The sequence below is a fragment of the Acomys russatus genome, chromosome 3 (assembly GCF_903995435.1).
Source record: "Acomys russatus chromosome 3, mAcoRus1.1, whole genome shotgun sequence".
Lineage (NCBI taxonomy): Eukaryota > Metazoa > Chordata > Mammalia > Rodentia > Muridae > Acomys > Acomys russatus.
Genome location: NC_067139.1, coordinates 14,792,489 through 14,819,022, shown reverse-complemented (window position 1 = coordinate 14,819,022; position 26,534 = coordinate 14,792,489). Strand labels below are relative to the sequence as shown.

General features: G+C 44.8%; 1 protein-coding gene across 1 annotated transcript in view; it reads right to left on the bottom strand.

Annotated features, from left to right (window-relative positions):
- The window catches only part of Mboat1 (membrane bound O-acyltransferase domain containing 1), a 99,647-nt gene extending 77,489 nt beyond the window's left edge, over positions 1 to 22,158 (bottom strand). Inside the window, exon 1 of the mRNA XM_051169468.1 lies at positions 21,993 to 22,158. Coding sequence (XP_051025425.1) covers positions 21,993 to 22,088 — 96 coding nt within the window. The 5' untranslated portion in view covers positions 22,089 to 22,158. The remainder of the gene's footprint in view (positions 1 to 21,992) is intronic.
- Between the last annotated feature and the right edge of the window lie 4,376 nt (positions 22,159 to 26,534).

Sequence of the window (26,534 nt, the reverse complement as noted above, 5' to 3'; positions counted from 1 at the left end):
ATTACCCTTTGTACAAAGCTCAGACTTTGTTTGTGTGCTGGAAAATCCTGCTTCCTCTTTCAGCCCCTCAGAGCTCCCCCAGGCAGCCCCAAAGCCTTTCAGGAAGGTAGATGAGAAGCAGACAGTGGTGTGAGAAGGCCCTGGGTCACTGTGGTGGGGAGCAGCATTGCAGGCTGGACTTTACACTGAGGAAAGGCTCTGGCCCCTGAGAGGCCCCAGTTCCTTCTGGCTTTGGGCCCCACCTCATCATCTGACTACTTCTATTTGGTTCTTTGTTAAGGAAAAGTATAAATTTAGATTTTAAAAAGGGGGGCACTTCAGTGTTCTTCCAGTGTGTACCTGGAAGTGACTCTAACTCACCACCGACCCCAACCTCCTCCCAGTGTGTTCAGTCCATCAAACTCCATGTCCAGCCTTTTTCACATTCGCTTCATTTTGTCTCTTACAGCTTCTAGGGTTTTGTAGTTTCTTCGCCTCTGTCTTCCAATATAGCCAGTTCCTTTCTGTCTTTAAAAACATTAAACAAGGGCCGGGCATGGTGGCGCACACCTTTAATCCCAGCACTTGGGAGGCAGAGGCAGGCGGATTGCTGTGAGTTCGAGGCCAAACTGGTCTATAAAGGGAGTCCAGGACAGCCAAGGCTACACAGAGAAACCCTGTGTCAAAAAACCAAAAAAAAAAAAAAAAAAAAAAATTAAACAAAATATTCTTGCCCTCTCTGCCATCTTCACCTCTCTTCTTTGAGGTCAGGCTTCCCTGTGATCAGTCCACAACACACAATGGTCATTTCCTCTCACCCCATCCCGCCAAAACTCAGCACCCAGCTATCCTCACAAAGCTCCCTTCTCCACTGACCTCAACAACTTTTGCTTCAGAAAACTTTAACTTCGCCCTTCCGGACTGTAACACCCATTTCCTTGCTAAATGGCCTCTATGGCTCTCTTGCGCGCTCTCTCTCTCTCTCTCTCTCACGCTCTGTCTCTCTCTCTCTCTCTCTCTCTCTCTCTCTCTCTCTCTCTCTCTCTCTCTCTCTTTTTCTCCCTCCCTCTCTTCTTCCCTTCCTCCCTCTCCTTCTCCCCCCCTCACCTCTCTCCTCCTCTTGCCTTCCTCCCCTCCCTCCCTCTTTCCTTTCTTCTTCCTCTCTCCCTCCCTCTCCCCCCCTCCCCCATCATCCTCCATTGCTCTGACAATACCTGCTCTAAGTTACAGGTTCAAGGTCCAAGGCTTTGCTGTCCACTCTCCTTCAGCTACATCTCGGTGAGCTAATGTCCTTCTCAAACTCCCATGACCCACCTACAGAAGAACATGCCTTGACTTGCATGGCCCAAACACTGTTACCCACCTGACCAGCTACTGTTTAACCTTCAAAGAACAATGGTGCAGAGCAAGTCCCCTGGTCATTGCACAAGACAAAGCAGGAAGTTACCTGCCTGCTGAGTGATCTGATGTCTCCAGGCATCCAGGCTTTGAAGCATGGAAATCAATGAGTACATAAGAACGAAGGTTTGGAATCCACATGGCCTGGGTCAAAATCTGGCTACACGGCTGGTCATCGATGGAACCAACACAAGTCATTTGCCCAATGGGGCTTTTATGGATGAATGTTATTTCTTACCACATAAAGATGCTCTGCAGCTCAAAAGAGCTACAAATACGGTAGTATAGGAAGCCCCAATTTGAAAGTCTTACAGCTCTGTTAGCAATACACCCAGAAGCTGAAGGCAATATGCTCCCATGTGATGGAGTGAATAAGGGTACCTCTGCCCAGACCTTTTCAGGAAGTAAATGTATGTCCAGACCTGGGCGTGGTGGCCCACACCTGTGATCCCAGGAACTGGGAGGCTGAAGCCAAAAGGAAAATGCTTGGAGATGAAGGTCAACCCAAGCTAAATAAGTGTCCAAGGCAGTGTGGGCTACACAGCGAGACTCCACCTAAAAAGACAAAAATCAGTTCCTTTTCATTAGAAGAGGCAGAAATTACATCTTTTTATGTATCCAGGTGGCTAGAGGGAAAGGAAAACTGGTGACTCAACGGCTCAATGTCTGTTTCAGAAGACACTGGCTTCTCTTCCTCAGAATTTCCATAGGCATAGCCACTGGGGAGGTGAGGACTATGAACCAGCTACACTGACAACCCCACCATCTCAGAGATAGGAAACAATCTTTATCTAACAAAAAGAGCCATTCCTTTGAGAAGCTTTGGCACCTCCTGCATATACCGAACTTCCTTGAATTCTGATCATAAATCCATTCTCCAATTTCACTATAATCAAAACTTTCTTTTTCTTCCAATTTGTCATTCATATGCCTCTCCCTATGCCTTCTCTTGCCCCACCCCCTTTTTTGCCTTGAAGGACCTTACATCCATTTATCCAGTCATTAGCCCTAAGTTACGTTTTCTTTCTCTTCTAGAAACATCCAGACACCTCTCTCACTGCCTCCCTGCCCCTGTATCCCAGACATTCAGTAAGGAAGCTCCAAGTACAGGATGAAATCTAAGGTGGTGCAGTGGAGTTGTCCAGCCTAGACCACTTAAAAGTAAGCACATGGGGGCACAGGTATAGCTCAGTGATAGAACATTTACCCAGCATGCACAAAGCCCTAGCTTCTGACCCCAGAAGCATCAAAATAACTATAAGGAAACTCTTGAAAGATAAGATGCATAGCAACATCTGCTAGAAGGCTGAGGGTCCAGAGCTGGTGAGGCAGCTCAGCAGTGAAGATCATATCTAGAGGATCTGAGTTTGGGTCTCGCATGCATATCAGTAGCTCATGGCTACCTGCCACTCCAGCCAAGGGGGAACCCGATGCCTCTGGTCTCCACAGGCACCTGCACTCACATGGAGCTCACAGAAAGTCCCACAAGACCAAAGAAAGCTGCACGGAATTCTAGGATTATGCAGGTAGCATTCATTAGAGACTTACAGAGAGGTGGGTCTCTGCACCTCAGGGCAGAAGGTAGGGGCTCAGATGCAAGACTACACAGAACAGAGCTCAAGCCAATCAGAACGCTCTGACTTCTCGCCTCTCTCAAACCCTAGCAACATGTCAGTGTCAGGTAAGAAACAGGGTCAATGGCTGTCGTGAAAGTCTTGGCTATCTTAGCAACTTTGTACTTCAGGGGTTGGGACACTTGCCAAAGTCACCTGGCTGGCCTGATGGTGCTTACAAGTAAGAGGGCTGTAATTATCTCAAGGCAGATACCTGCATTCCTTCCAAGTACATTACGCCCCAGACTCCTGTTGTTTGCACAACATGCACTAAGAGGGCTCTCTATAATAATGGAGAAAGGGTGGGGGCCACATTCAAAAATCACTTCCAAAGTCAAAACTTAAGGAGAGACTTGTGAACAGTGGTAAATCCATAAAGAGTTATCTGGGAAGGTCTCTGTTGTTGCCAGATAGAGAAAGAGCAGTAGTTTCCTTATTTGACGATTGTTCATTCCTAAAGCTAACCCATTCAGGAGCCTGAAGATAAAAGATGAGCTAAAGACCTTTCATTATCACAGAAACAACTTAAGATGTATGCAGAGATTGTAATAAACCAACTGTGAGATGAAAGTAAGACTAAGCACAATCACATAGTGATGCAATTGCATATCACCGTTCTAATCTTTTAACTGGAAAATTCTCAGGAGGCTGGGGATACAGCTGCTCAGTTGAATAGCACTGCCCAGTGTGTGCCCTGAGCTCGATCCCCAGCACTAGGGAAAACAGGAAAAGGAGAAGGGGAAGAAAAATAGAGGTGGATGGGAGGAAGAAGGAAGGAAGGAAATAAAGAAGAGAAGGAAGCAGGGAGGGGAGGGTAGGAAAGGAGAAAAGAGAGGAGAGGAAAAAAAGGAAGCCCTCCCCAAATACTGGTCCTAATTCCATTTCCATCATTATGGAAGATATGATGTTCATCAGTAGAATTTAACGAAGAATCCTAGGTTATAGTTAGAAGGCATCAGGATGGGCTTCATGCAAGAGTCTCAGAATAACAAGAAATGTATCACAGTGGCAGAGTTTCCACACTTGCTCTATCAACATCTCCCACTAGTTGATGGTCCAGTCAATGAACGGTCTTGACACACTGTTACAATCAGATGAACGTTACGAGGCTCACCGTTCTAGATTAATCTCCTGCATTGGATCCAAACAGAACAGGCTAAAAATCAAAAACAAAAGTCACTTTGGAAGATCTCTACCACTGCGTTCCTCATCTGCCCCAACGTTAGTTTCAAGAGGCACCACAATGAAATTCTCTCTACCACCATAATCCTTACACACACACACACACACACACACACACACACACACACAACCCTGATACTAATTAATTAGCTATTTTCCTAGCATTTTTATCTTCTACAGTTTCCATCTTAAATGTGTCCCAAGGGCCCATGTGGCCAGTGGCATTACGGTTGAGCCTTTAGAGGTGGGGCCTGGTGGAAGGAAGTTACGTCATTGGGGCTATACTCTTGAAGAAGATAGGGAGGCCTCAGACCCTTCCTGCCTCCCTTTGTTTCCTGGCAGAAACTCCTCTGCCACATGCCCAGTGGGTTAGACTATGACACAACACCCCGAAAGCAACATGACCAGAGGACCTGAGTCCTCTGAAGGCAAGATTCATAACACGCCTTTTTGTTTTATGAAAGTCTCAGCAGGACCCACAAGCAGACAAACAGCCGCTTGTGGGTCCTGCCTTACAAGACAAGAGGTTAAAGTGACCCTTCTATGCTTTTGGGTTTGTTTCTGCACAGTTAAAGAGCTCTGCCCAAAAAATCAAAACTCTTTCTCAAAATCACAGAAATACTTATTCAGTTTTATGGCATTAGATGTTGCCTCGCTCTACAATTGAAAACAAAACCAAAAATAAGTAGATACATAGGAAGGTAGATGGGCAGACGTAATAAATAGCAGACATAAGATATTATAGATAGATGATAGAAATATGAATTTGTAGAGATAGATAGATAGATAGATAGATAGATAGATAGACAGACAGACAGATAATAGGTAGATGATGGATCAATAGAGAGATGATAGATAGTTTTAATGAACTAAAACACCAAACAACTTTAAAAGAACGAAAAAAGAGATCAACCCATTTAAGCCCCTTAAATTGTTTAACAGGAACCTTTTGCATGAGTAACTAACATTCCTACTTTATTCAGATTCCTGATTTCCCTGATGTTCCTTCTCTGCTGAAGGATGCCAGAGGGCCACATGTAGCTACTTGACACTTGCGGTTCCTCTGATGTGATGGTATCTCAGATTTTCCTTGGTTTTGATGATTAAGGCAGTTGTATTCGCTTGTGTGTTAGGTTTAGTACATATACACTACACAGAGCCCTGTGTGTTAACTTTAACATACTATATACTGCCTGGTGTGTTATTACATGTATGCTGCACACCACCCATGTGCTAAGTTTATCACATGCACACTACACAGTATCCCATGTGCTAAGTTTAACACAAGCACACTGCACACCATCCCATGTGTGAAGTTTGAGATAAGCACACTCCACACCACAGGCTCGCTTTGCTCAGTTCTTACGAATCCTGAGCTGGAGATACACACAGTACTGTGCTGAAAACTGCACGGTGTCTGTCTCTTTCTCAAGGTAAAGCTTGCTTAACTTTTTCATTCTTAAAAAAAAACAAAAAACAAAAAAACTCACACTTACAGAGAACTGGCAAAATGGTCAATTCCCACTTATGCTTTATCCATGTCCCCTAAAAGGAACACCTTACATGACCATGTTCAAGGCCATGGAGTTAACTCTGGCTAAACAGTGTCCTTAGCTACCAGTCTGAACTTATAGACGCTCAGTATACATATGCATAGTGTGCAGCGGGATGTTTCAATATAGGTAGACAATATGTAACAATTAAGTTTGAGTAATTAGCATATCTGTCCCCTCATATTTATCATTCCCCTAAGTAAGAATGTCAAAAATCTCCTCCCGCTTTGAAATATACAACATATTATTGTTTACCCCTGAAAGCTTCAGAAAATCTTTATAGAAACTCTCAATTCGTCTGGGTGTGATGTGCACCCTCTGATCCCAGCACTTAGCAGATGGAGACGGAGGAACTGAGATGAAAACAAAGCCCAGCTATATAATGCCTGACGTCCGCCTGAGCTACACCAGACTCTATCTCAGAAAATAAAACAAAGCCAGAAACTCAACTTAGTAACTGGCCTGATACTTTGCTCATAATCACACAGGATTTCGGGGTTCTGGGTTTCGGCAAGGAAGGTCAGAGCAGTAAGTGTCACTTGTACATGTTGACGGTGACCTGCTGTGGGCACCCGGTGTGAGCAGTGGCTAAGATGACGCCTACCTGGCTCATGGCCACAGCCACCGCACCTGGTGTGAGCACTGGCTAAGATGATGCCTACCTGGCTCGTGGGCACAGCGACCACACCTGGTGTGAGCACTGGCTAAGATGATGCCTACCTGGCTCGTTGGCACAGTGACCACACCTGGTGTGAGCACTGGCTAAGATGATGCCTACCTGGCTCATGGGCACAGCCACCACACCTGGTGTGAGCACTGGCTAAGATGATGCCTACCTGGCTCATTGGCACAGTGACCACACCTGGTGTGAGCACTGGCTAAGATGATGCCTACCTGGCTCGTGGGCACAGCGACCACACCCGGTGTGAGCACTGGCTAAGATGATGCCTACCTGGCTCATGGGCACAGCCACCACACCTGGTGTGAGCACTGGCTAAGATGATGCCTACCTGGCTCGTGAGCACAGCCACCGCACCTGGTGTGAGCACTGGCTAAGATGATGCCTACCTGGCTCGTGGGCACAGCGACCACACCTGGTGTGAGCACTGGCTAAGATGATGCCTACCTGGCTCGTGGGCACAGCGACCACACCTGGTGTGAGCACTGGCTAAGATGATGCCTACCTGGCTTGTGAGCACAGCCACCGCACCTGGTGTGAGCACTGGCTAAGATGATGCCTACCTGGCTCGTGGGCACAGCGACCACACCTGGTGTGAGCACTGGCTAAGATGATGCCTACCTGGCTCGTGGGCACAGCCACCGCACCTGGTGTGAGCACTGGCTAAGACGATGCCAACCTGGCTCGTCCACTGTAGGGTTACTTGCCCCACCCTGTCCCCACACTATACTCTTCAGAGCTGTAATGGGGGGGTTATAAATTTATAAACTAACTAGTACTTTATAGAACATCCTAGATGTTCTGTATAAAAGACATGGTATTCTATAGATTTCTTTCATGCTTAGTTCTCAGCTGCCCTCCACTTACTTATCTAGGTAGTCATTTATCTGTGCAGTCTCACTTCCTAGTGTGACCATACAGAATGTTTACTATATACTTTTTTTCCTTTTTCAAGACAGGGTTTCTCTGTGTAGCCCTGGCTGTCTTGGACTCACTTTATAGACCAGGCTGGCCTTGAACTTACAGAGATCCACCTGCCTCCTCCTCCCAAGTGCTGGGATTAAAGGCGTGCACCACCACCGCCCAGCCAACTATATACTTTAAGGTATACTGTGGAATGTCTATCATCTGTATGTATGCCTATGTTGTTTACTTCCTTAATATAGCCTCCCATTCCCTTATATTCCTTTATTTATTAGTTGCTCGCTTTGTTTCAGGAGTCCCCATTTGCAACTGGCTCCTGCAACCATCTGATAGACTACTGTCATGTATGACTTTGTTTGTTTGTTTGTTTGTTTGTTTTGCTTTTGGGTACTTCTATAGTTTCTAGAACTATAAAAAAAATCCAGGATCATATTATAGGTTTCAGTTGAGTGCTACATATATTTCTCCAAGGACTCCAGTTCCCTGCAACGAAGAACAGCATTAGTAACCATGATCTAGACTTAGGCTCAGCCTCCAATACAAAGGAATATGTGTGCTAACCTTTGAATCTTCATTTATCTACAATAACTTTCTGCATTTATATCAAGATAAGCATGGGTGTATAGTGACAGATTGGTCATTTTCATGTACACCTGATCTAGTCAAATGGAGAATTCCTGGGGCGAGTGAGATGGCTCGGTGGGTAAAGGCACTTGCACCAAGTCTGATGACCTTAGTTCAATCCCAGGATTGACATGGTAGAAGGAGAGAACCGACTCCCACATATGCATACAGAGGCAGAGACAACAATGCAAAGATGCCCTGAGGGCAACAGTTAACTTCACATGTAGGAAATGCTGTTTAAATGAGCCAATTTTAAGGGATTGATTCCCTGCATATCTGGCAAGACTAAAGCCAAATTATGTCAAAAGGTTTGCCCTGTGTGCCTGGGTCTCAAAACGTTCCCATAGAAGAACTCAGACATAGCATAAGGACCCAGGCAAAAATCACCAAAGACCCTGGGTGTGAAGGGCCCAGTCACAAAGAATCACACACGGCAGAAGTCCGTTTAGAGGCAGTGTCCACAACTGGCAAAGTTATGTGGCCGCGTTACCTGGGCTAGCAGGAGAGGATGGGCAGAGGTAGGGTGTACTAGGATGAGGAAACTACTAATGAAATGGGTCTTCTTTTTAGAAAGGATGGAATGTTCTAGAATTAGATTGTGACAATGGTTGGGCAACATTATGAGTACATTAAAAAATATAAAATAGGTGAATTATGAGGTATGGAATACTAGTCCAAGTTAGAGGCCAGCCTAATCTACAGAGTGAGTTCCAGGACAGCCAAGGCTAAAGCAGAGAAACCCTGTCTTGAAAAACCAAAACCAAACATAAAATAAAATATAACTAAATAAATAGGACAATAATAGAGAAATCAGTACAAATCAAAAAGTCTGGGGTTATTTAATCGTTATGTCATAATGTTGGTGGCTTTTAGTTTTTATAAATATAGTGACGATGATAGAACATTCTTAGGAGCTGAAGAGAGTTCCTTAAAAATTAGTGGAACAAAGATGCTGTTCTTCGTGTTCAAGGTCCTCTTTAGAAAATGACCCTCACTGACACCCCACCCTACCCCATTGATACCCAACCCTGCCCCACTGACATCCCACCCTACCCCATTGATACCCAACCCTACCCCATTGATAACCCACCCTACCCCATTGATACCCAACCCTACCCCATTGATACCCAACCCTACCCAGTTGCCTAAAGAGCATGTTGAGGTTCTTCCTGACCCTGACCTTCCTGGGTCCTTTTTCCTGATAGCTGTTCCATGATCATGTCGCTTTGCATCCTTTTTAGTCAACCCATCTTCTTCCTTCAGTTCACTTCCTTCCGTTTAGCAGTCTTTGGCCAGTCTGGTTTTCGTAGAGCCATTTTCCTTGCTCTTTTCTAACATCTCCCATTCTTCTAGAAACTACCATATGGAACCAAACATAGACAAGCACGCCTCTAAAGGTGTTTGAAGCTTGCCAAGTACACAAAATGTGGCTTTACAACTCTGATAAGGCCATGAGTATTTTATTTCTAAATTGCTTTATAACCCATTACATCCTTTCAAATTTCCTCTGGAACTTCAACTACCTAAAAAACACAGTCACAGTTCATTATTCACTATCATGAGTCAGGGCCCCACCTTGTATCTTGATGAAATGACTGTTTTTCATTTACAACTTCATTATCTTATAAACTAAGACAACAAAAAGCCATCAGCAAAACAAAGCCATCTCTAAAGAGGCTCCAAATGCTTAAGTGGAAACATGAGAAATACAGCAAATTAAGTTTTGTAAAGTGGAAAATTAATCATAAAACTGAGAATATGGACTAGGGGGGTAGCTTGGTTGGTTGGTAAAGTGCCTGCCTACCACACATAAGGCTCTGATTTTGCGCCCCAACACTGCATAAGGCAAGGGTGGTGTGGCATGCCTGTAATCTCTGGACTGAAGAGGTGGAACAGGAAGATCAGAAGTTCAAGGCTATCTCTCCCACACATAGGGAGTTTGAGGCGGGTTGAGGATACATGAGACTCTATTTTAAAAAAAGAAATTAAAAAGACTGTCCAAAGCATTTACAAGGCAGAGAGGGAAAGCAGATAAGGTTGGCTTCTACGACCTTTGTGAAGTCTACCACCACACAATAAAATAATTTCAGAAAAAAAAAAAAACATTTTATTTCCCCTACACAATCTACCCACATCAGTTTGCTTCCCTTTTGTTAAATAACCTATAGGTAAATTGACAACTATTTTTGTGAGACAAGGTCAGTGTTCCTTTCCCTTGGAGAGATACAGACAATGTTGAACAGCTGCTCCCTGCATGAACTCTTCCCCAGAGTGGAATTCAAGTTCCTCACACATTCTGCCTTTACTCTACAGAAGATTCTAGACTCACAAAGGCCAATCCACTCTGGCCAAGACATACCAAAATGAAACCCCTTTCATTTGGAGAAATAATAACACTGTAAAATATACAGCTATGACCTTTAAGCCAAGTCCACTGAAAAGACGAAGACTCTAAGTTTGTGGCCCTGACTCTTAAAAGGCCCTCCTTTATTATAATCTAAAGTCAACCCAACCTTGATACCATCAGAGGTACTGAAATCACACAGCTGAGTGGGCCTGAGAGAGCCTAGTTCCCAAAGGCTCTCAGCTTTTGGCTGAGAACACATGTTCTCATCAGTTTAATATCTGCTGTGTCCTCGACCCAACAACAATATATTCAATGGATTTTTTTTAACTGAAAGAAAGATTCTTCTCCATCTACTCCATGCCTCTGAGAATGATGCACATCATCAAATAATAATAAGTGAAAAGAGTATCATTTCCAGTGGATGAGATTAAGACTTTCAAGCTGGGGCCATGGTCAGTAGGTTAGTTACAGGAAGCGCCATTTTTTACTCTGACGCACAGGATGCTTGAATCCATGTCCTTCGGCATATGCCTCACTTTGCTCCTCTGTCTGAGGGGACCAGGGAAAACATGGCTCTTCTCTCATAGCTCCTATGTGAAGAGCAATCGGGGATCCTCACCATTCCTGGGCCAGGTGACCAGAGACCCTGCCCCAGCCCTCTTATCCCCAAACAGACAGGAGGTCAGTGTCTGCGAAAGGCCATGGCTGTGTCTGAAAGACTAGAGATGGAACAGAAAGATCAGAAAAGAGATCAGGTATCTTCAAAGCTCCATGTGCTGACATGAATCAGTTTCTAAGAAATAAAGGCAAGTGGGGGAGGAGCACGAAGTGGAAGTGGAGTGGAAAAGCAAGCTGAAGAACTGTGGGCTGTCACGTGTGCAAAAATCAGGTGAAAAGATCCCGGGTGTATATAAACACAGACTACTAGGAAATGGGCCAGTAGAGTCTGTCCATGCGTTCGCTACAAAGCATATATGCTACCAGTCTAAAACTAATTTTTTTTTGATTGCTTTTCTTTTCTTTCTTTTTTTTTTTTTTTTTTTTTTTTTTTTTTTTTTGAGACACGGTCTTACTCTATACCAAGGCTGGCCTAGAACTCAACTATGTAACCCAGGCTGGCATCAAACTCATAGTGAACCTCCGGCCTCAGCCTCATGAGTAACCATGCCTGACTAAATGGTGTATTTTTAGAAATCATCTACAACAACAACAACAACAAAACAGACAAGAAAATTGATAATAATAGAACATTTATATGCTAGAAAGATACATGCCACATTCCCATCGTCGTTGGTTGGCTTCAGTAATAAATAAAACAAAACAAAACAAACAAAATACCTGTGAGAAGACAAAAGTTCTAGAAACAAAGAAGCTTTGTCTGGGAGACGTGACCCTTGGATGCTGCGAGTTCCTCTTTGCAGCCCTGTTCTGAGCCCCTGGGCTGAGTCATCCCCCTGAGTCACCTGCCACAGGTTGGAACTGCAAACTGATCAAGAAAGGCCAAGCAGAGAAGGAAGGGATGAAAAAAAAAAAAAAAAAAAAACCAGAGAGAGCGTTTTTTAACCTTAACCCCTGGTGGGAAATGAGAATTCGAAGCAAGCTGAAAGCAAGCGTACCACATCACTTGCCCTCTTGTTCTTCTCCAATCTGCCCCAGAACCTGAGCTCAGACTTCTGCTTTGTCTTAGTAACTAAACCGGAAGATGGAAGATGGTAGTAACGGTGAGGGAGGTCCCCAGCAGCTCAGCCCAGAAATCTGAAATCAGTATTGCTTTTTTTTTTTTTTTTTTTTTTTTTTTTTTTTTTTTTTGGTTTGTTGGCTTTTCGAATACAGGGTTTCTCCCTGTAGCCTTGGCCGTCCTGAACTCAATTTGTAGGCCAGGCTAGCCTCGAACTCACAGAAATATACCTGCCTTTGCCTCCTTGAGTGCTGGGATTACAGGTGTGGCCTGAATTCAGTATTTTAAGCTGTGTTAATGCTACCCTGGACTTTCAAATCCAAACCTAAGTCAGAGCAGATCACAAACACATAAAAGATTAACCACTGAGAACTTCAGCAATGCTACAAAGAGAGTGAGGCTATTACAAGGAAGTTGGTCAATGATTCACCAAGCCCACTTTTTTTTTTTTTTTTTTTTTTTTTTTTTTTTTGAGAACTAAAATGCACATTAGAAACGGACTAATGAGTTCAGGCGGTTGGGGGTAGTCAAAGGTCAGACTGCGGATGGCAATCTTTTAATGAAACACATTTTTACTCGAAGTCTAGTCTCTTGCTCCCGGCAAAATTTCTAGAAATTGACATTAGAGTGAAAGTTTTCCCTGTATCTTATCTACTCAAAGGCCTGGGTTGCTTAAATAGATGTCCAAAATACAGAACTGCTTTTCTGAATGGCACACTGAATTTGTACAGCTTGCTGCCACCAAAGGCTGTGTCCAGATGGCGCCTCATCAAGTATAACCTTCCCCTACAGTTTTTTCTAGAGTTCAAGGACCATATTACAGCATATTGGAGAGAAGTTTTTATTGACTTTAGACAGAAAAGAGAAAAGCGTTACACATGTTGCACACGCCAATTGGGGACAACTTATCCAGAAACAGCACAGAAATCAACAGTAACATCCAGATATGGTACTCCGAGTCCACACCATGCGCACGGGAATGCAGGAACGCAGTATGTTATAGTTAAGCAGAATTAAATTATCAGTAATGGAGCTAGAAACTAGAAACAGATCTAATCAGTGTGAAAATTGGGCTCTAAGTAACACATAGACCTAACAGTCTTGGCAAGAAAGAAAAAGAAAAAAGCCCTGTTTCCCAAATTTATCAACTTAAGTCATTCATTCCAGACTAAGAATGCAAATAAAATTCCATCACAGTTCAATGAACATATATATTAGCTCCTACTTTGTTGGAGCTTCACCCTCACTCTTGCTGACATTGATTTTAAAAATGTACTGGTGGCCTTTGCTGAGGCTCATCTCCTACTCTCAGAAGCAGCATCTTAGAAGCCAGAAGGACCACTGGTGTGATGTGCCACACACACAAATATCAACGTCAAGGTGAACCAGTGGCTGTTTGTTTGTTTGTTTGTTTTTTAGATGAGGGCTAGCAGCAGGTAATGATATAAAGGTCCCCAGGGGTTGGAAGTGCAGCTTAGTTGATAAAATACTTGTCTGGCGTGCATGAAGCCCTGGGTTTGATTCCTAGCAATCACCCTGTTAAATGAGGCTTCTTAAAGAAAAAAACCAGACCTCCCAACCCAGAAGTCCAAGCTACAGGCATTTACTATTTAGTTGTGTGTGTGTGTGTGTGTGTGTGTGTGTGTGTGTGTGTGTGTGTGTGCGTTCAGACAGTCAGGCTTGGTGACAAGCACCTTTACCTGCTGAGCCATCTCACTGGCCCTGAAAAGCAACTCTGACATTCTGACATGACAAGCCTGCCTGTTTCTTGTGTCTGCTTTCCTCTTGGCCTCTCTGCCTGTAGAGCCACCTCCTCTGTACAAACTCAGATTCCTAAAGCACTAATAAAACACAATCGGGTCTTTAAATTCAGCTTGCTGGCATTCTCCTCTGTAAGGGTGATCACAACCCACAAAGAAGGCCTCAGTGCCCATGCTGAAACAGCTTCTTTCTGGCATATTCTGCTTGTCCCACCTAGCCCAAACACACACACACACACACACACACACACACACACACACACACACACACACACACACATTCTTCATTTCTTTTTTTTTTTTTTTTTTCTCCTCCTATAGCATTCCTTCCAGCACTGGGGGACAGTCAGCAGTTCTGAGACCTCAAGGTCTAAGAAGTGGAGTGCACACATACTGAGTGCTGACACACCAAGAGAGCAGTTTAACAGGCAGCTACAGGTCCTCCCAGAAGGCACAGACCATGTCAATCCCGTGCCTCACACTAGGCCAACACCTGGCCATAGAGCACCTGGGGTACTCGATGCGTAACTTTTAAAATAGACCTTTCAGTGCTGGGCAGGGCAGAAAACACTGAATAATAAATGCATGCCTAAGACATGAGGGAAGTGGCAAGAAAGGGGGTGTCTGAAGAATCAAGATGGGAGGCTAGAGGTGTGGCTCAGCCCTGGGTTCAATCCCCAGCACAGGAAACAAAACACTGACTTCATAAGTTGGAACATTCGCGGGAAATTATGCCTAGCGTTTAGTGCTATCACTTTGTGTGAATTACAAAAACCAATCAGCAGCAACAGTATCGTCATTTGTTGGGAATACCAACAAAATATAAACCAGGGACAAGATTATAATTGTTGTTGTTGTTGCTCTGGTTTTGGATTTTTGTTTGTTTGTTTGTTTGAGGTGGAGAGGTGCCTCTCCACATAGCCCTGGCTGTCCTGGACCTCACTATGTAAACTAGGCTGGCCTCAAACTCACAGAGATCGACTGCCTCTGCTTTCCAAGCGCTGAGATTAAAGGCGTGTGACACCATACCTGGAATAATTTTCTTTTTAGAAAGCCAAATGCACCTTAGGCATGAATGCAGCCATTTATATAGAATGACAAATTCTGTTTACTCCTTTATCTATTCAGGAAACTGTATTCTCATTTAGACTTAGCTTTTTTTTTTTTTTTTTTCCAAACTCAAAATGCTGTGTCCAGCTGAACAGTCCTAGGATATGTTTTAAAATACAATATGTTTTAAAATACAATAATCATAACAGTCACAAAAAAAGAAGAACTGTGGGAGAAAGCAAGAGCTCTCCCAGGCCATGGAGGGTGGAGGGAGGAGAGTGGAGGACAGAGGACAGCAGATAGACAGGAAGGCACAGACTAGGAATAACGTGTCAGAGGAGGAAGTGTGTGCCCAGAGCCAGGAGGCTGTGAGGACACTGGAGAGCCAGGATATCAACCATCCGCTGTGGTGAGAGGATGGCTCAATGTGCTGGGACACCAAGTGGTCAGGACACAGACACAGAGCTGTTAGCTACAGTGGTGGGTTCAAAGCCTGCTCCTTGCCTTTCTTCCTGAGGACCTATCGACAAGTCCCACAAATCCTGGGGATTTGTTGCTTGATTTGAAATATGAGGAATGCCTGCGAAGAGAGAGAGAGAGAGAGAGAGAGAGAGAGAGAGAGAGAGAGCACATGCATGTGCAGGTGTACATTCATGTTCCTGTGTACACGTACAGGTATGCATGTGGAGGCCAAGCGTCAACTCTGGATGTTATATATAAAAAATGTTAAAATACAAGGTAGCAGGCAGATGTTATGTTATACCGAGTTTATTAGATGAGCATGGAGGGGGGAGGAAAGGAGGAGGGAGTACCCCAAAGAGAGGGAGAGAGAAGAGAGAGAGGTAAAGGAAGAGAAGAAGAGAGATAGAGAAGTAGAAAGAGAGCCACGTGGAGAGTCTGTTCTTTTATAAGGCCCAGGTCAGGGCCACGCCCCCGTGGCAGGTAAGCAGTGACATCACAGGTAGGCAGACTGACATAGAATCCTAACACTGGGTCTGTATTGTTTCTTAAGAGCTGTTCGGCTTATTGAGAGTGGGTCTCTTGCTAGCACCTGGGACTTGCCGAGTGGACTAGCCTGGCTAGTGAGCCCCAGACAGCTGCCTGTCTCCACCTCCCTTACACTGAAAGTACAAGTGTGCCCAGCTGTTAACAAGAGTTCTGGAGCTCTATCTCAGGTCCAGGTTTTCACAGCAAACACTTCACCAAATGAGCTATCTTCCCCAGCTCCTGCTTTTTTTATTATTTAGTTTTGCAGGTCAATGGGTTGAGATGGTGTATCCAGAACAGTTGGCCAATAGCATACGCCTTCAATATATGGAGTTGATAGTGTCTTTAAGCCAGACAGGTAAGCTGAAGTCAGGATGTAAAGACCACTTCTTGTTCACAACAGGAAAGTTAAAGTCCCAGGGTCTCTGCTTCAAATCCTAGAGAGTACACAGTCACATAGACAATCTAACATCCTTACCTTCAGGCCACCACACAGTGGCATAAACCAATATTCTGCATGAGGGATATCCTGGAGACCCCAGGATAAGGGCTGTTCATCTTCCTGTGCCATGTGTACCCGGTCCTTGTCTAAAAGAGGAGGGCTGGAGTGAGGGGTACCCCCACCCCACCAGCCTTGGCATTGCCCACTCCAACAGTGTGGAACATAAAGCCTATGTGGCCCTAACATATCCACGTGAGGTTCTCCAGCTGCTCCCGGAAGCCACCTTCTACCTCCTCATCGTCATCTCCTTAGAAGCACAAAGGGACATTCCACCGCAGCCATATACTGCTCAAAGAAAGACTGCAACCTTAGAGGGAGGTCACTGGACTCACTGGATTCCGGGGTTTCAGGCACCTGCACCTCCCTAGACGCAGGCCACCACCCTGACCTCAGACTCGGCATGCAAGCTCCACTTCTCGACTTTCACCAACTGTGCCGCTCCTGACTTCCGCTCTGTGACTCAGCTTTCCACCAGCCTCCTCCCTCCCGCTGCTAACCTCACTTTGCTCCCATTTTACCACTAAAACTGCAAAGTCAATGTGGAGACAAAGGGACCAGTGCTTTTCCAGAACCCCTACTGCTGCCTGGGATCATCTTGCTTCTGGCAGTCTGCAGTGGAGAGACTCTCTCAGCTGATGCTATGTCCTGATGACTGTTCACACCCATCCTGAGCTGAGGTGAACTGCAACAAACCCAGGTCACAGTCTGGAGGCTGCAGGTAATAGCAGCATTAGACTGAGGCACGTCTTCCAAAAGGTCAGCCCCCTGTCCCCTTTAAAAACAAGGCTCCTGGGCTGGGAATGTCTCTTTGGTAGAGATTGTGCCCTAGTGTTTTCAAGGCCTTGGGTTCAATCCCTGGGACCAAAAATGACAAAATGGAAACACTGTTCTCTGCATGGAACTTTAATAACTGACAACTACTGTTTTGAACAACAGGCACTTACTGGTCACTAAAATCCCCTAGGAAGAGGGACAAAGTCTGAAACCATAAAAAAAAAAAAAAAGCCCTGAGTTTGAAATCGACTCTGCAAACCTAGCAAGGTCACAATATAAGGTGACTTTCACCCTGTAAATCCTACAGGAGTTAAATGTGTCCTGGGCCCTTCCCTTCCTGTTCCCCTGAGGTGCCAGTCACACACACTTTGTAGAGTACACTGCCTATTTCCTTGTCTGGGCCTTGCCTCTATTGGTACAGAGACTCTTCTAGGATGGGGACCTTGACTTCACTCCACCACACAGCCAAGTGCCTGGTACTAACATGATTAAATAAATATATTGAATGGATTTAACAATGGCTGTGGAATGTGAACCAAGATTTTAGCTTCGGGCAAGATGTAGATAAGAACAGAACTGAAGGCTGGATTTCCCAAGCATGGCCAAGGACTTCAGCCAGGTGACCGAAAGCTCCAGGAAACCTGAAGTCACAGACCTCAGTGTAATAACTTTCTGCTGTGTCACATTAGCTTAGTGCCAGGTCTCCAAAGATGGTCTTAATGAGTGCATATACAAAGAAAAATTCATATTTATTTTCATATGTATGAGTGTTTTGTCTGTATGTACAAATGTCTATATGTATGTCTGTCTGTATGTGTAGCACATGTGTGCCCTGTACCCTCAGAGGTCAAAAGAGAAGGCCAGATTCCCATAGAACTGGAGTTACAGATGCCTATAAGCCACTGCATGGGAGTTGGAACCAAACCCAGGTCCTCTGCTAAGGTAGCAAGGGCTCTTAACCACTGAGCCATCTCTCCAGCCCCATGAGTTCTCTTTTAAACCGGTTCACAGGCCTTAAACCCTAACTGCTTTAATCTCAGAATCATTCCCTGGATTCAGATTCTAGTCTGTCTTTTTTTCAGCAGATGATAAACTGAGACAAAGGAATAAGAGGAAGGAAGGAAGGAAGGAAGGAAGGAAGGAAGGAAGGAAGGAAGGAAGGAAACAACCCTGGACAAAGTTCCATGGTCTATGACTGAATTGACCCTTGATAACAACATATAAAGCTTGGGGATACCATTAGACATGTATGTCCTAGTACCCCAGAATTCACCACCACCACAATGGAAGTCCCTCAAAATCTGAAAGAAAAAAAAAAAGTTTTCTATGAGCACTGTTCCCAAGCTAAAGCCACACACCACATAATGATTAATGTCAGACTCCTGACTCCATTCAGGTGGCTGAGGCTGCAGTTCATTTAAAAGCTCCCCATGGGGGGCTGGAGAGATGGCTCAGTGCTTAAGAGGACCCAGGTTCAATTCCCAGCATGCACAAAGCAGCTCACAACTGTCTCCAACTCCAGTTCTAGGGAATCTGACAACCTCACAGTGACATGCAACACCAGTGCACGTAATTAATTAACTAATTAATTTCATGTCACACTTCAAAGCCGAATCTCACTGTGAAGCTTGGTGTCCAGGTCCACACAGACAAAGGCTCACTTAAAAGTACAGTTTTAATCTTTGGGGTTTTATATTTTATTCATTGCAGAAGCCAGAGGACATCTTGCAGAAGTTGGTTTTTCTCTCATCACACCAGTCCCTGAGACTGAACTCAAGTCATCAGGCTAGCCTCAAGCGCCTTTACCCATTGAGCTATCTCTCTGGACCTCATAATAGTTCTCAGCAAACATATATACCCACGCTGCAGAAGCCCTGAGACCTCTCCATTTCCTCTACTTCATTTGAGTTGCAGTGTCTCTCATTAAAGAAGAGTTTGACACTGTTCAGCTACAGGATCATGTCGGGCTAGCCAAGTACCCGAGGGGGGGAAAGCTATAGATGCCCATCATAGGTATAACTGCACACTGTGTTCCTATTTCAGACTGCCCAGAAGAACAGGTGCATCGGTGAGCAACTATAAAGCGTTCCTCTCCCAAGCCACGACACGGAGAACAACACAGGGTTTTGTAGACAATAGACATTTTTCAAGATTTATTTTCTTTTGATGTTGTGTGTGCGCGTGCGCGCATGTGTGTGTCTGTCTGTCTGTCTGTCTGTATATGGTTGTGTGCAGACTCATGCATGTAAGTGACCATGGAGCAAAGGGCACAAAGTCCTCTGGAGCTGACGTTAAGCTGCCTGCTGTGGGTGAAGGAAATCCAATTCAGGTCCTCTGGAAGAGCAGCAAGCACTGGCAACTTCTGAGCCATCTCTCCAACCCCATAAGAAACCTCCTGGTGCATGGAAACCCACAGACCGAAGGCAAGCACAGAAATTCGATTTCTTAGAAATTATGAACAGGAACATGAAATATTAAGACACTGGGAAAAGGCTTCAAAGACAAACCTACTGCCATAGTTTGGCCTGACATCATACTATTTATGGCTCAGGATTTCCCCCAGGCTGAAAACAAGTATTTGGGGTGTCACATGATTAGCATTTCTTCCACCAAGTTGCTCAGACTGACCCAGGACCTCAGAGATGCCCCATGTTCCTTATGACTTTCCATTCACCCCGTGGTGGTCTGAGTTGACTTGTGGAATGAACTAAAATCAATCAAACCTTTAATTCTCTTTTCTTCCTTTCCATAAATTAAAAACAAGGTTGCTTTGGGGCATCAATAGATGGCTCAGAGGTTAAAAGCAAAGACTGCTTTTTCAGAAGACCCAGTTCAGTCCCCAGCACGTATATCCAGCAGATCACAATTGCTCGTAATTCCACTTCCCAGGGCATCCAAGGCCTTCTTCTGACCTCGGTGGGTACTGGCATTCAGGTACACATACCCACACATGGACTTGAGAGTGTACAATCGCTCACATGCACACAAGCGCATGCGTACACACACACACACACACACACACACACACACACACACACACACACACACTATTTAAAGTAATAAAATGTCTCTTCTTAAAACCAGAGTAAGTTTTATAAAAACTCTGGAGCTTGAGGATGGAGATGGATGCAGCCAGAAGTGTTATTAATAACACACAAGCACCTTCCCCCTCAACTTGCCTCAGTCCCTTCTCCAATCCACTGCATTCTGTACAAAGCAGGGGAGCCACCCTCTGTAAAATAGACTGTTGTATTACTTTCTATTATTGTAAAATAGAAAATGTAATTACAATGGGTTCTGGTAGAAATTAGCGAGGTCAATGCAAAACGAGCTCATTCTATGAAAATTCAACAACAAACACATTTAATTTCCGAGTGAAAGAATTTGCTGTTGTGGCTGCCCCTGCCTGGGTCTCTAGGACTCCTGATCTCTACTACAAAGTGAAGGGTAATTGACTTAACATCTGATACTTCTACCAAGTTCCTGCTTCTCCGGGTTTTGCAACTGATGAGAAGGCAGTAGGCAGAACTTAAGAGTTAGGATAAGGGTGGCCTTGTGAGTAAGCAAACTACCAGGTCCAACTTCCTCATTGTCAAAGGAATGCCAACGGAAGGGCCAGTAAGTACAGGTAGCTCTGGAATGAAGAGAAAGGGGGGACAGACAGCTTTAGAGTTGTTGTGTTCTGGTTTGCATTCTTGAGCCAGGGTTTCACTACACAGCCCAGGCTGACATGGGACTGTCCACATGGCCTAGGCTTGTCTCCAACTTGAAGCATCTTCTGGCCTGTCTCCCGCGTTCTGGAGATACAAGCATGCACCGCAGTACCCAGCAAAAGACAGGAAAATAAACTGGGCAAACTCAGCAGAAACAAAGTAGTAAGGAGGGCAGCAGGACTCATTTCAACCTGTCCTGCCTGATTCCGTTTAAATCAATAGGAATCTTACACAGGAGACATGGCCTGAGGTGCCGAAGCAAGCAAGGGAGCTAGCGAGCAAGAATACACCTCAGGAAGATTTTACCTTTAGTGCTGGGACCCTCGCAGATACTACAAGCTCTAGCATCAAGGTTGCAAGATTTCTTACCAAGTTACTGTTGCCAATTTTACCTATAATGTAGCAGGCAATCCCTCAACAGTTCAAAAGACTACAGGGCGCCAGTCTCCTCCCAGGAATCCTGCCCTACAGTCCTCAGCTTCTCACAGTAGGGATGAAAGAGGACTGAGTAACAAAGGCCTTCTAGGTCTGAGAAGCATCTCAACACTGTGGCAAGAGGTTCGCTGCAAGTTCTAGCCCAGCCTAGGCAAAATAGAGACTTTGATGCCAGCCTGAACTACAGAGTGAGTGCCAAGGCATCTGGGCTACATGGCCAAATGCTGTCTCAACAAACAAAACAAACAAAAAGTCACCACCATATACCATGGACCTATACACCTGGTTAGTCGGGCTTTTTACTTTTTGTTGTTGTTTGGTTTTGTTTTGGGATTCAGGAGTCGACTAACCTAGACAGTAACCTACTCTGTCAGTAACCTAGACAGAGTAGACTGGAACTCCAAGCAATTTTCCTGCCCCAGGCTCTGAAGATCCACCACACCCAGCTTAATCACTTGTTAAAGTAGGATCGCTTAAATTTAAACATCACGAAGTGGGGGAAATGCTGGATTCGTGAACCGCACCACCAAAGAATTCGATCACAGACCAAAACTTGGGTTCAGTACAACTTGCTAGTTTAGATGAACTGATTTAGGCTTTCACACATAAACAGCAACCAACTCTCTCTGTCTCTCTCTCTCTCTGTCTCTCTCTCTCTCTGTCTCTCTCTCACACACACACACACACACACACACACACACACACACACACACACACACACACCTCGCATCTTTAGGGCTCGCACATCTCTCGCCCTAAAGGGAGGGCTAGGGTCACGAATGGGAGGCTGTTACCTGATCTAGCGGGATGCCAAGGAGCTGGCTGAGTGGGTGCAGGCAGGTGGAGCCAGTGGTGCGGTAGGAGAGGCTGGTGGGTGGCCGAGCTGCCATCCTGCATCTTCGGGGTGCTCTGTCACCCGGACGCTGCACACTGGCCACCTCAAGGGCTCGCTAGGACGACGCAGGACTTCAGAGTGTAGACCTGGCGCTGCGGGCCCCCACGCCTAGGAGGGCAGGGCCCCCGCGCTCTGCTTCCCGCTCCGCGCCTCCCAACGCCCATTGGCCGGCAGCCGGAGACGCCCCGGAGGAGGAGCCTAGCAGCGAGGGGCGCGGATCCCCAGGAACCCGGCCCCAGGGCAGCCAGGAGACGCCCTGCTTGTTCCCTAGCTCGCCTGCGGTCCCCGGGAGCACAGCGGGCCAGATCTTGGTTCCTATCACCTTTTTCCCAGGCAGCTGAGTTGTATTACGCTGTCTTTTCAGGCCAGGCTCCTGCTGCCACTCGGGAAGCCAGAAGAGACTTTTGAGCTAGCCAACAATCTAATTCTCTCACTTTTAAAGATTTATTTAGTTGCTATTTATAGGCAGGATTTCCTATAGCCCAAACTGGCCCTGAATCCCCAACTACTGGAATTACAGGTGTGCACCAATCATAAAACTTCACTCAAGATTGCTTTCTCCTCCTCCTCTTCCTCCTCCTCCTCCTCCTCCTCCTCCTCTCCTCCACTTCTCCTCCCCCTTCTCCATCTCCTTCCTCTTTCTCTCTCACTGTTTTATTAGTAGCTAGAACTCTTGGTCCTCCTGTCTGAACCTCTCCAGTGAGGGATAACATGTTCCACACACAAACATACACTCATTACTTATTTTACTTTACATGTATGTGTGGCCTCTGGAAGGCCAGAAGAGACCACGGAGTTACAGGTAATTGTGAGCCACCATGTGGGTGCTGGAAACTGAGCTCCGGCCCTCTGCAACAGGAGCAGTTGCTCTTGGGTCCTGAACCGTCTCTCCAGCACCCAAGGCTCCTCTTTCTTTATCCTCTCTGATCCAGCCAGTTTCCAGCACCCTGGTCCACATGCCCGGCTTCATGCAGCAGATAGGAGAGACTGCTAGCTTCTGTGACTTTTCTCTCTCTGGCTGGGAGTTGTTTCTCTCCTGTAAGCTTTGTTTACTACTGATATGGTGACAGGTCTTCGCTTGTCAAAACAGCTCTGTATCACTATTGCTTAGGAAATCCTTTTCAACTTCTTGATACATATTTTAAAACGTCAGAGAGACCCTTTCAGCATCCCAGACAGCATCCCTGCATCTGGCCAGATGTCAACGTAGCTGTTCAAATTAGAAGTCTGAGAAATACCCAGGAATCTATTAAACCTATGGTGCTGTGGAGAGATGTGTGTACAATTCCAGGATACAGACAAAAGAAGGATGACTTCTGTCTGTGATGACACTGCTGACCTCCTACCTCCCATATGCTATCCACCTCCAGTGTTCCTGGCACGTCTGTGTCCCTCCAGCTTCTCCGCGCCCCCCCCCCCCCCCCCCCCCCCCGCCCCACAATCTGTGTCCCTCCCACCTCCATATACCAGCTTCAGGATTATGGCATCCCTGCTCCATCTAGGAAGTTTCAGTACCCCCCTCCCATCACCCATGATGCATCATGGGGTGGGGGGGGGGGTCTTCTAACACCTGGAGGAGGCCTTGAAACATGAGCCCTTCATGTTCCTACTTCTTGACATTAGCCTAGGAAAGCCCAGCCTCAAAGCAGTGGTCTGTGATCGTCCAGACCTGCAATGAAGACAAAGGAAATACTGTTGTTTTCTGAAGAGCTGCCGAATTGTACAGTTTCATTGATCATGGTTCCTTTCTTCACTTACTATGAGAGTGAAATGTGAAAATAAAGAAACATCAACATCATAACTCCGGCATGGTGCTGCACATCTGTAGTCCCTGCTCTTTGGAAGGCTGAGGCCACAGGAGCGTGAAGCTGGTGACAGACCTGATCAATATCCCGAGACTCCATTTTTTTCTAAAACATCGTGTTTCTAGGAAACACTAAATGTTAGCTAATGAAGAGGCTTTTAGGAACATGGGGCTGATGTGTAGAAAGTAAAACAACAAAACAAAAACAAAAACAACTTTTGTGGGCCCACAGCAGAGCACCTGGCAGCCGCCAGTTGAGGGTTGGAGGCAGAATATCCAATCAGAGATACAGTCAGTGACTTTAGCTACATTTTATGACTGTGGACTCAGGTTTCAAATGAAAAGAATAGGCTGTCAAACACTGACAATGACTTCCTCCCAGAAAGGCTTTACTGTTGATATTTACAAATGACATCCCCAGGAAGATATAGCCTGTTGTTTTTAACAAAATCTCAATCCTTTGGTTTTACCAATAAAGACTCAGGAGCTAGATGCTGGGGTGAAAACCTGCTAGCTCATAGAGGCAGAGAAAGCACCCAGTTGGCCTTCCTCCTCAGCTGATATCCCAAAAGGAATGATCCTTTCACACACTGTCTCAAAAATCCCAGACTGAATGTCCCTCCCCTTTACTTCCTGTGCATCTCTCAATCCCTTCTCCTGATTTCCTTTTACTCGCTGTGGCTTTTTTCTTAATAGCCCTATGTTGACTTCCTGTCAACTAGCTGTTTGCTCCATCTACGGTCAACTTTATTTAATCTTGTTTACAATATTCAAGCAGAAAGCTCTTGGATTAAAGACATGTGCTAGGGCTGAGCCACACCACAACTAGAAACAAGTTTTTTTTAGAAAACAACATAATCTAGGGGTTCAGAGTGTGATCAAATATCCTTCAACATCTTCCCCTTTTTGTCTAAATAAAACCAATAGATTTTTAACTCTAACACAGTAAAAACGACTTACAACCATGAAGCTACTTCTACCTAGCTTTCTACAATGTACAGCTTGGTTGGGGTAGTCTTAGGAGTATTTTTTAGTTTAAAGTTCTGTTAAATGTTCAGGCTAGTCTCATATGAACTCAGCAATCTGAATGTCCTGAGAAGTTTGTAGTCCAAAGCTGATGTTTGGGTGGTGTTTGTCAGCTTAGGTAGAACACAGCAGTCAACTCAAAGTTGTCCACTCTTTGTGATGAATCTAGCAACAGAAGAGGCATGAGGCCATTTTGCCCAGTGGTTAGCATTACCACAGTCCAAGTAGATTCCTCACCAAAGGGCCTCATCATCATCCTAGAGACCTCAAAGGTTGCTGTCAGCAATGGTGGAAAACATAAACATTTTAAACGCCACTTTCAGTGGATCTCCAAAAGGTTTGAGGACCACAATCTATTAAGTAGCTCTGAGGTACTTGTTAACTGCTTCAGATTCGAACCTGCAAGCACATACAGGAAGCTACAGGAAGCTTAGTTCTAGAGTTAGTTAGTATTCTGTATGACTACTAGTATCATGACAGAAAGTTTACACATACATAAGAATTATAGGTTTGTGTACCTTTAGAAAAGTTATACAGAGTCTAATAAAAACCAAAAAAGTGTGAGATTAGTGGCAATAAAATAGTCTCTTACTGCTTTCCTCCATTCCTTACCAGGGGCCTCATCTGATATGAGACAGAGATTTTGGATTTTCCTTTAACAAGCATTCATGAGTTTAAAGAAGGAGAGAGCCACGCTCCAAACCCAAAGCCAGCTTTAATTTTTAGCTGAATTGGGACCACATAAAGACCATGTGGTGCTTATGTCTATAGAAGGCAACAGAGACAAGCTGGAGGTTGGCAAAACCGCTTGGCCAATTTATTCTTTTGCTTAGGACATTTTCCCTTGATGATCCATCTTTGTTCTCAGATGTTTCACTCATCCAGTGATCTCCAGATTCCTTACTAGGATGCTTTTATTCTTCTGGACAGATAATAGCAAAACCCTGCCCTAACACTAACTCAAGGAGGGGGGGGCGGGGGGATCCTTTTTTAACAGGTTACATCTTTGCTAGGGCAAAATTTTTTTGGTCACAGAAAAAGTATTATCTTTCTTTTGAAATTTTAAAAAAAAAATCTTTAAAATTTTTGAAACTAAATATACCTTAGTATGTGTGGATAAGTATGCCCATATTCCCCTCTCTCTTTATACATATAAATTCAAGATTTAAGTGTGTTTATTTTTAGATCACAAAGGACATTCACTTTGAATTTCAGCCAGTCTTTTGCAAGCAGCTTTTACATTTAAATCACTGTAATTCTTATGTGCCTGCCTCTGCCTCCCAAGTGTTGAGATTAAAGGCTTGTGCCTCCAAAGTACTGGGATTAAAGGTGAGAACCACTGCCTGGCTATGGCTTCCTTTAATACTTATTCTCACAGGACTGCCCTGGTTTAATTTAGTTTTCCATTTCCTCTTATTTTTTAGTGTTAGGGGTAAATTTTCAAGTTTTTCTTAATGTGTAGTCTATCATTCTTGCTGATTTATTATGAATTTGTTCCCTGGAAAATTTTAATATTCTAGTCTTAATTAACATGATGCCAATTAGTCCATTATTTCATTATTTTCAGACATATTTTTTGCCCTGCCTGTATGAGCTACATAAAATTTGATA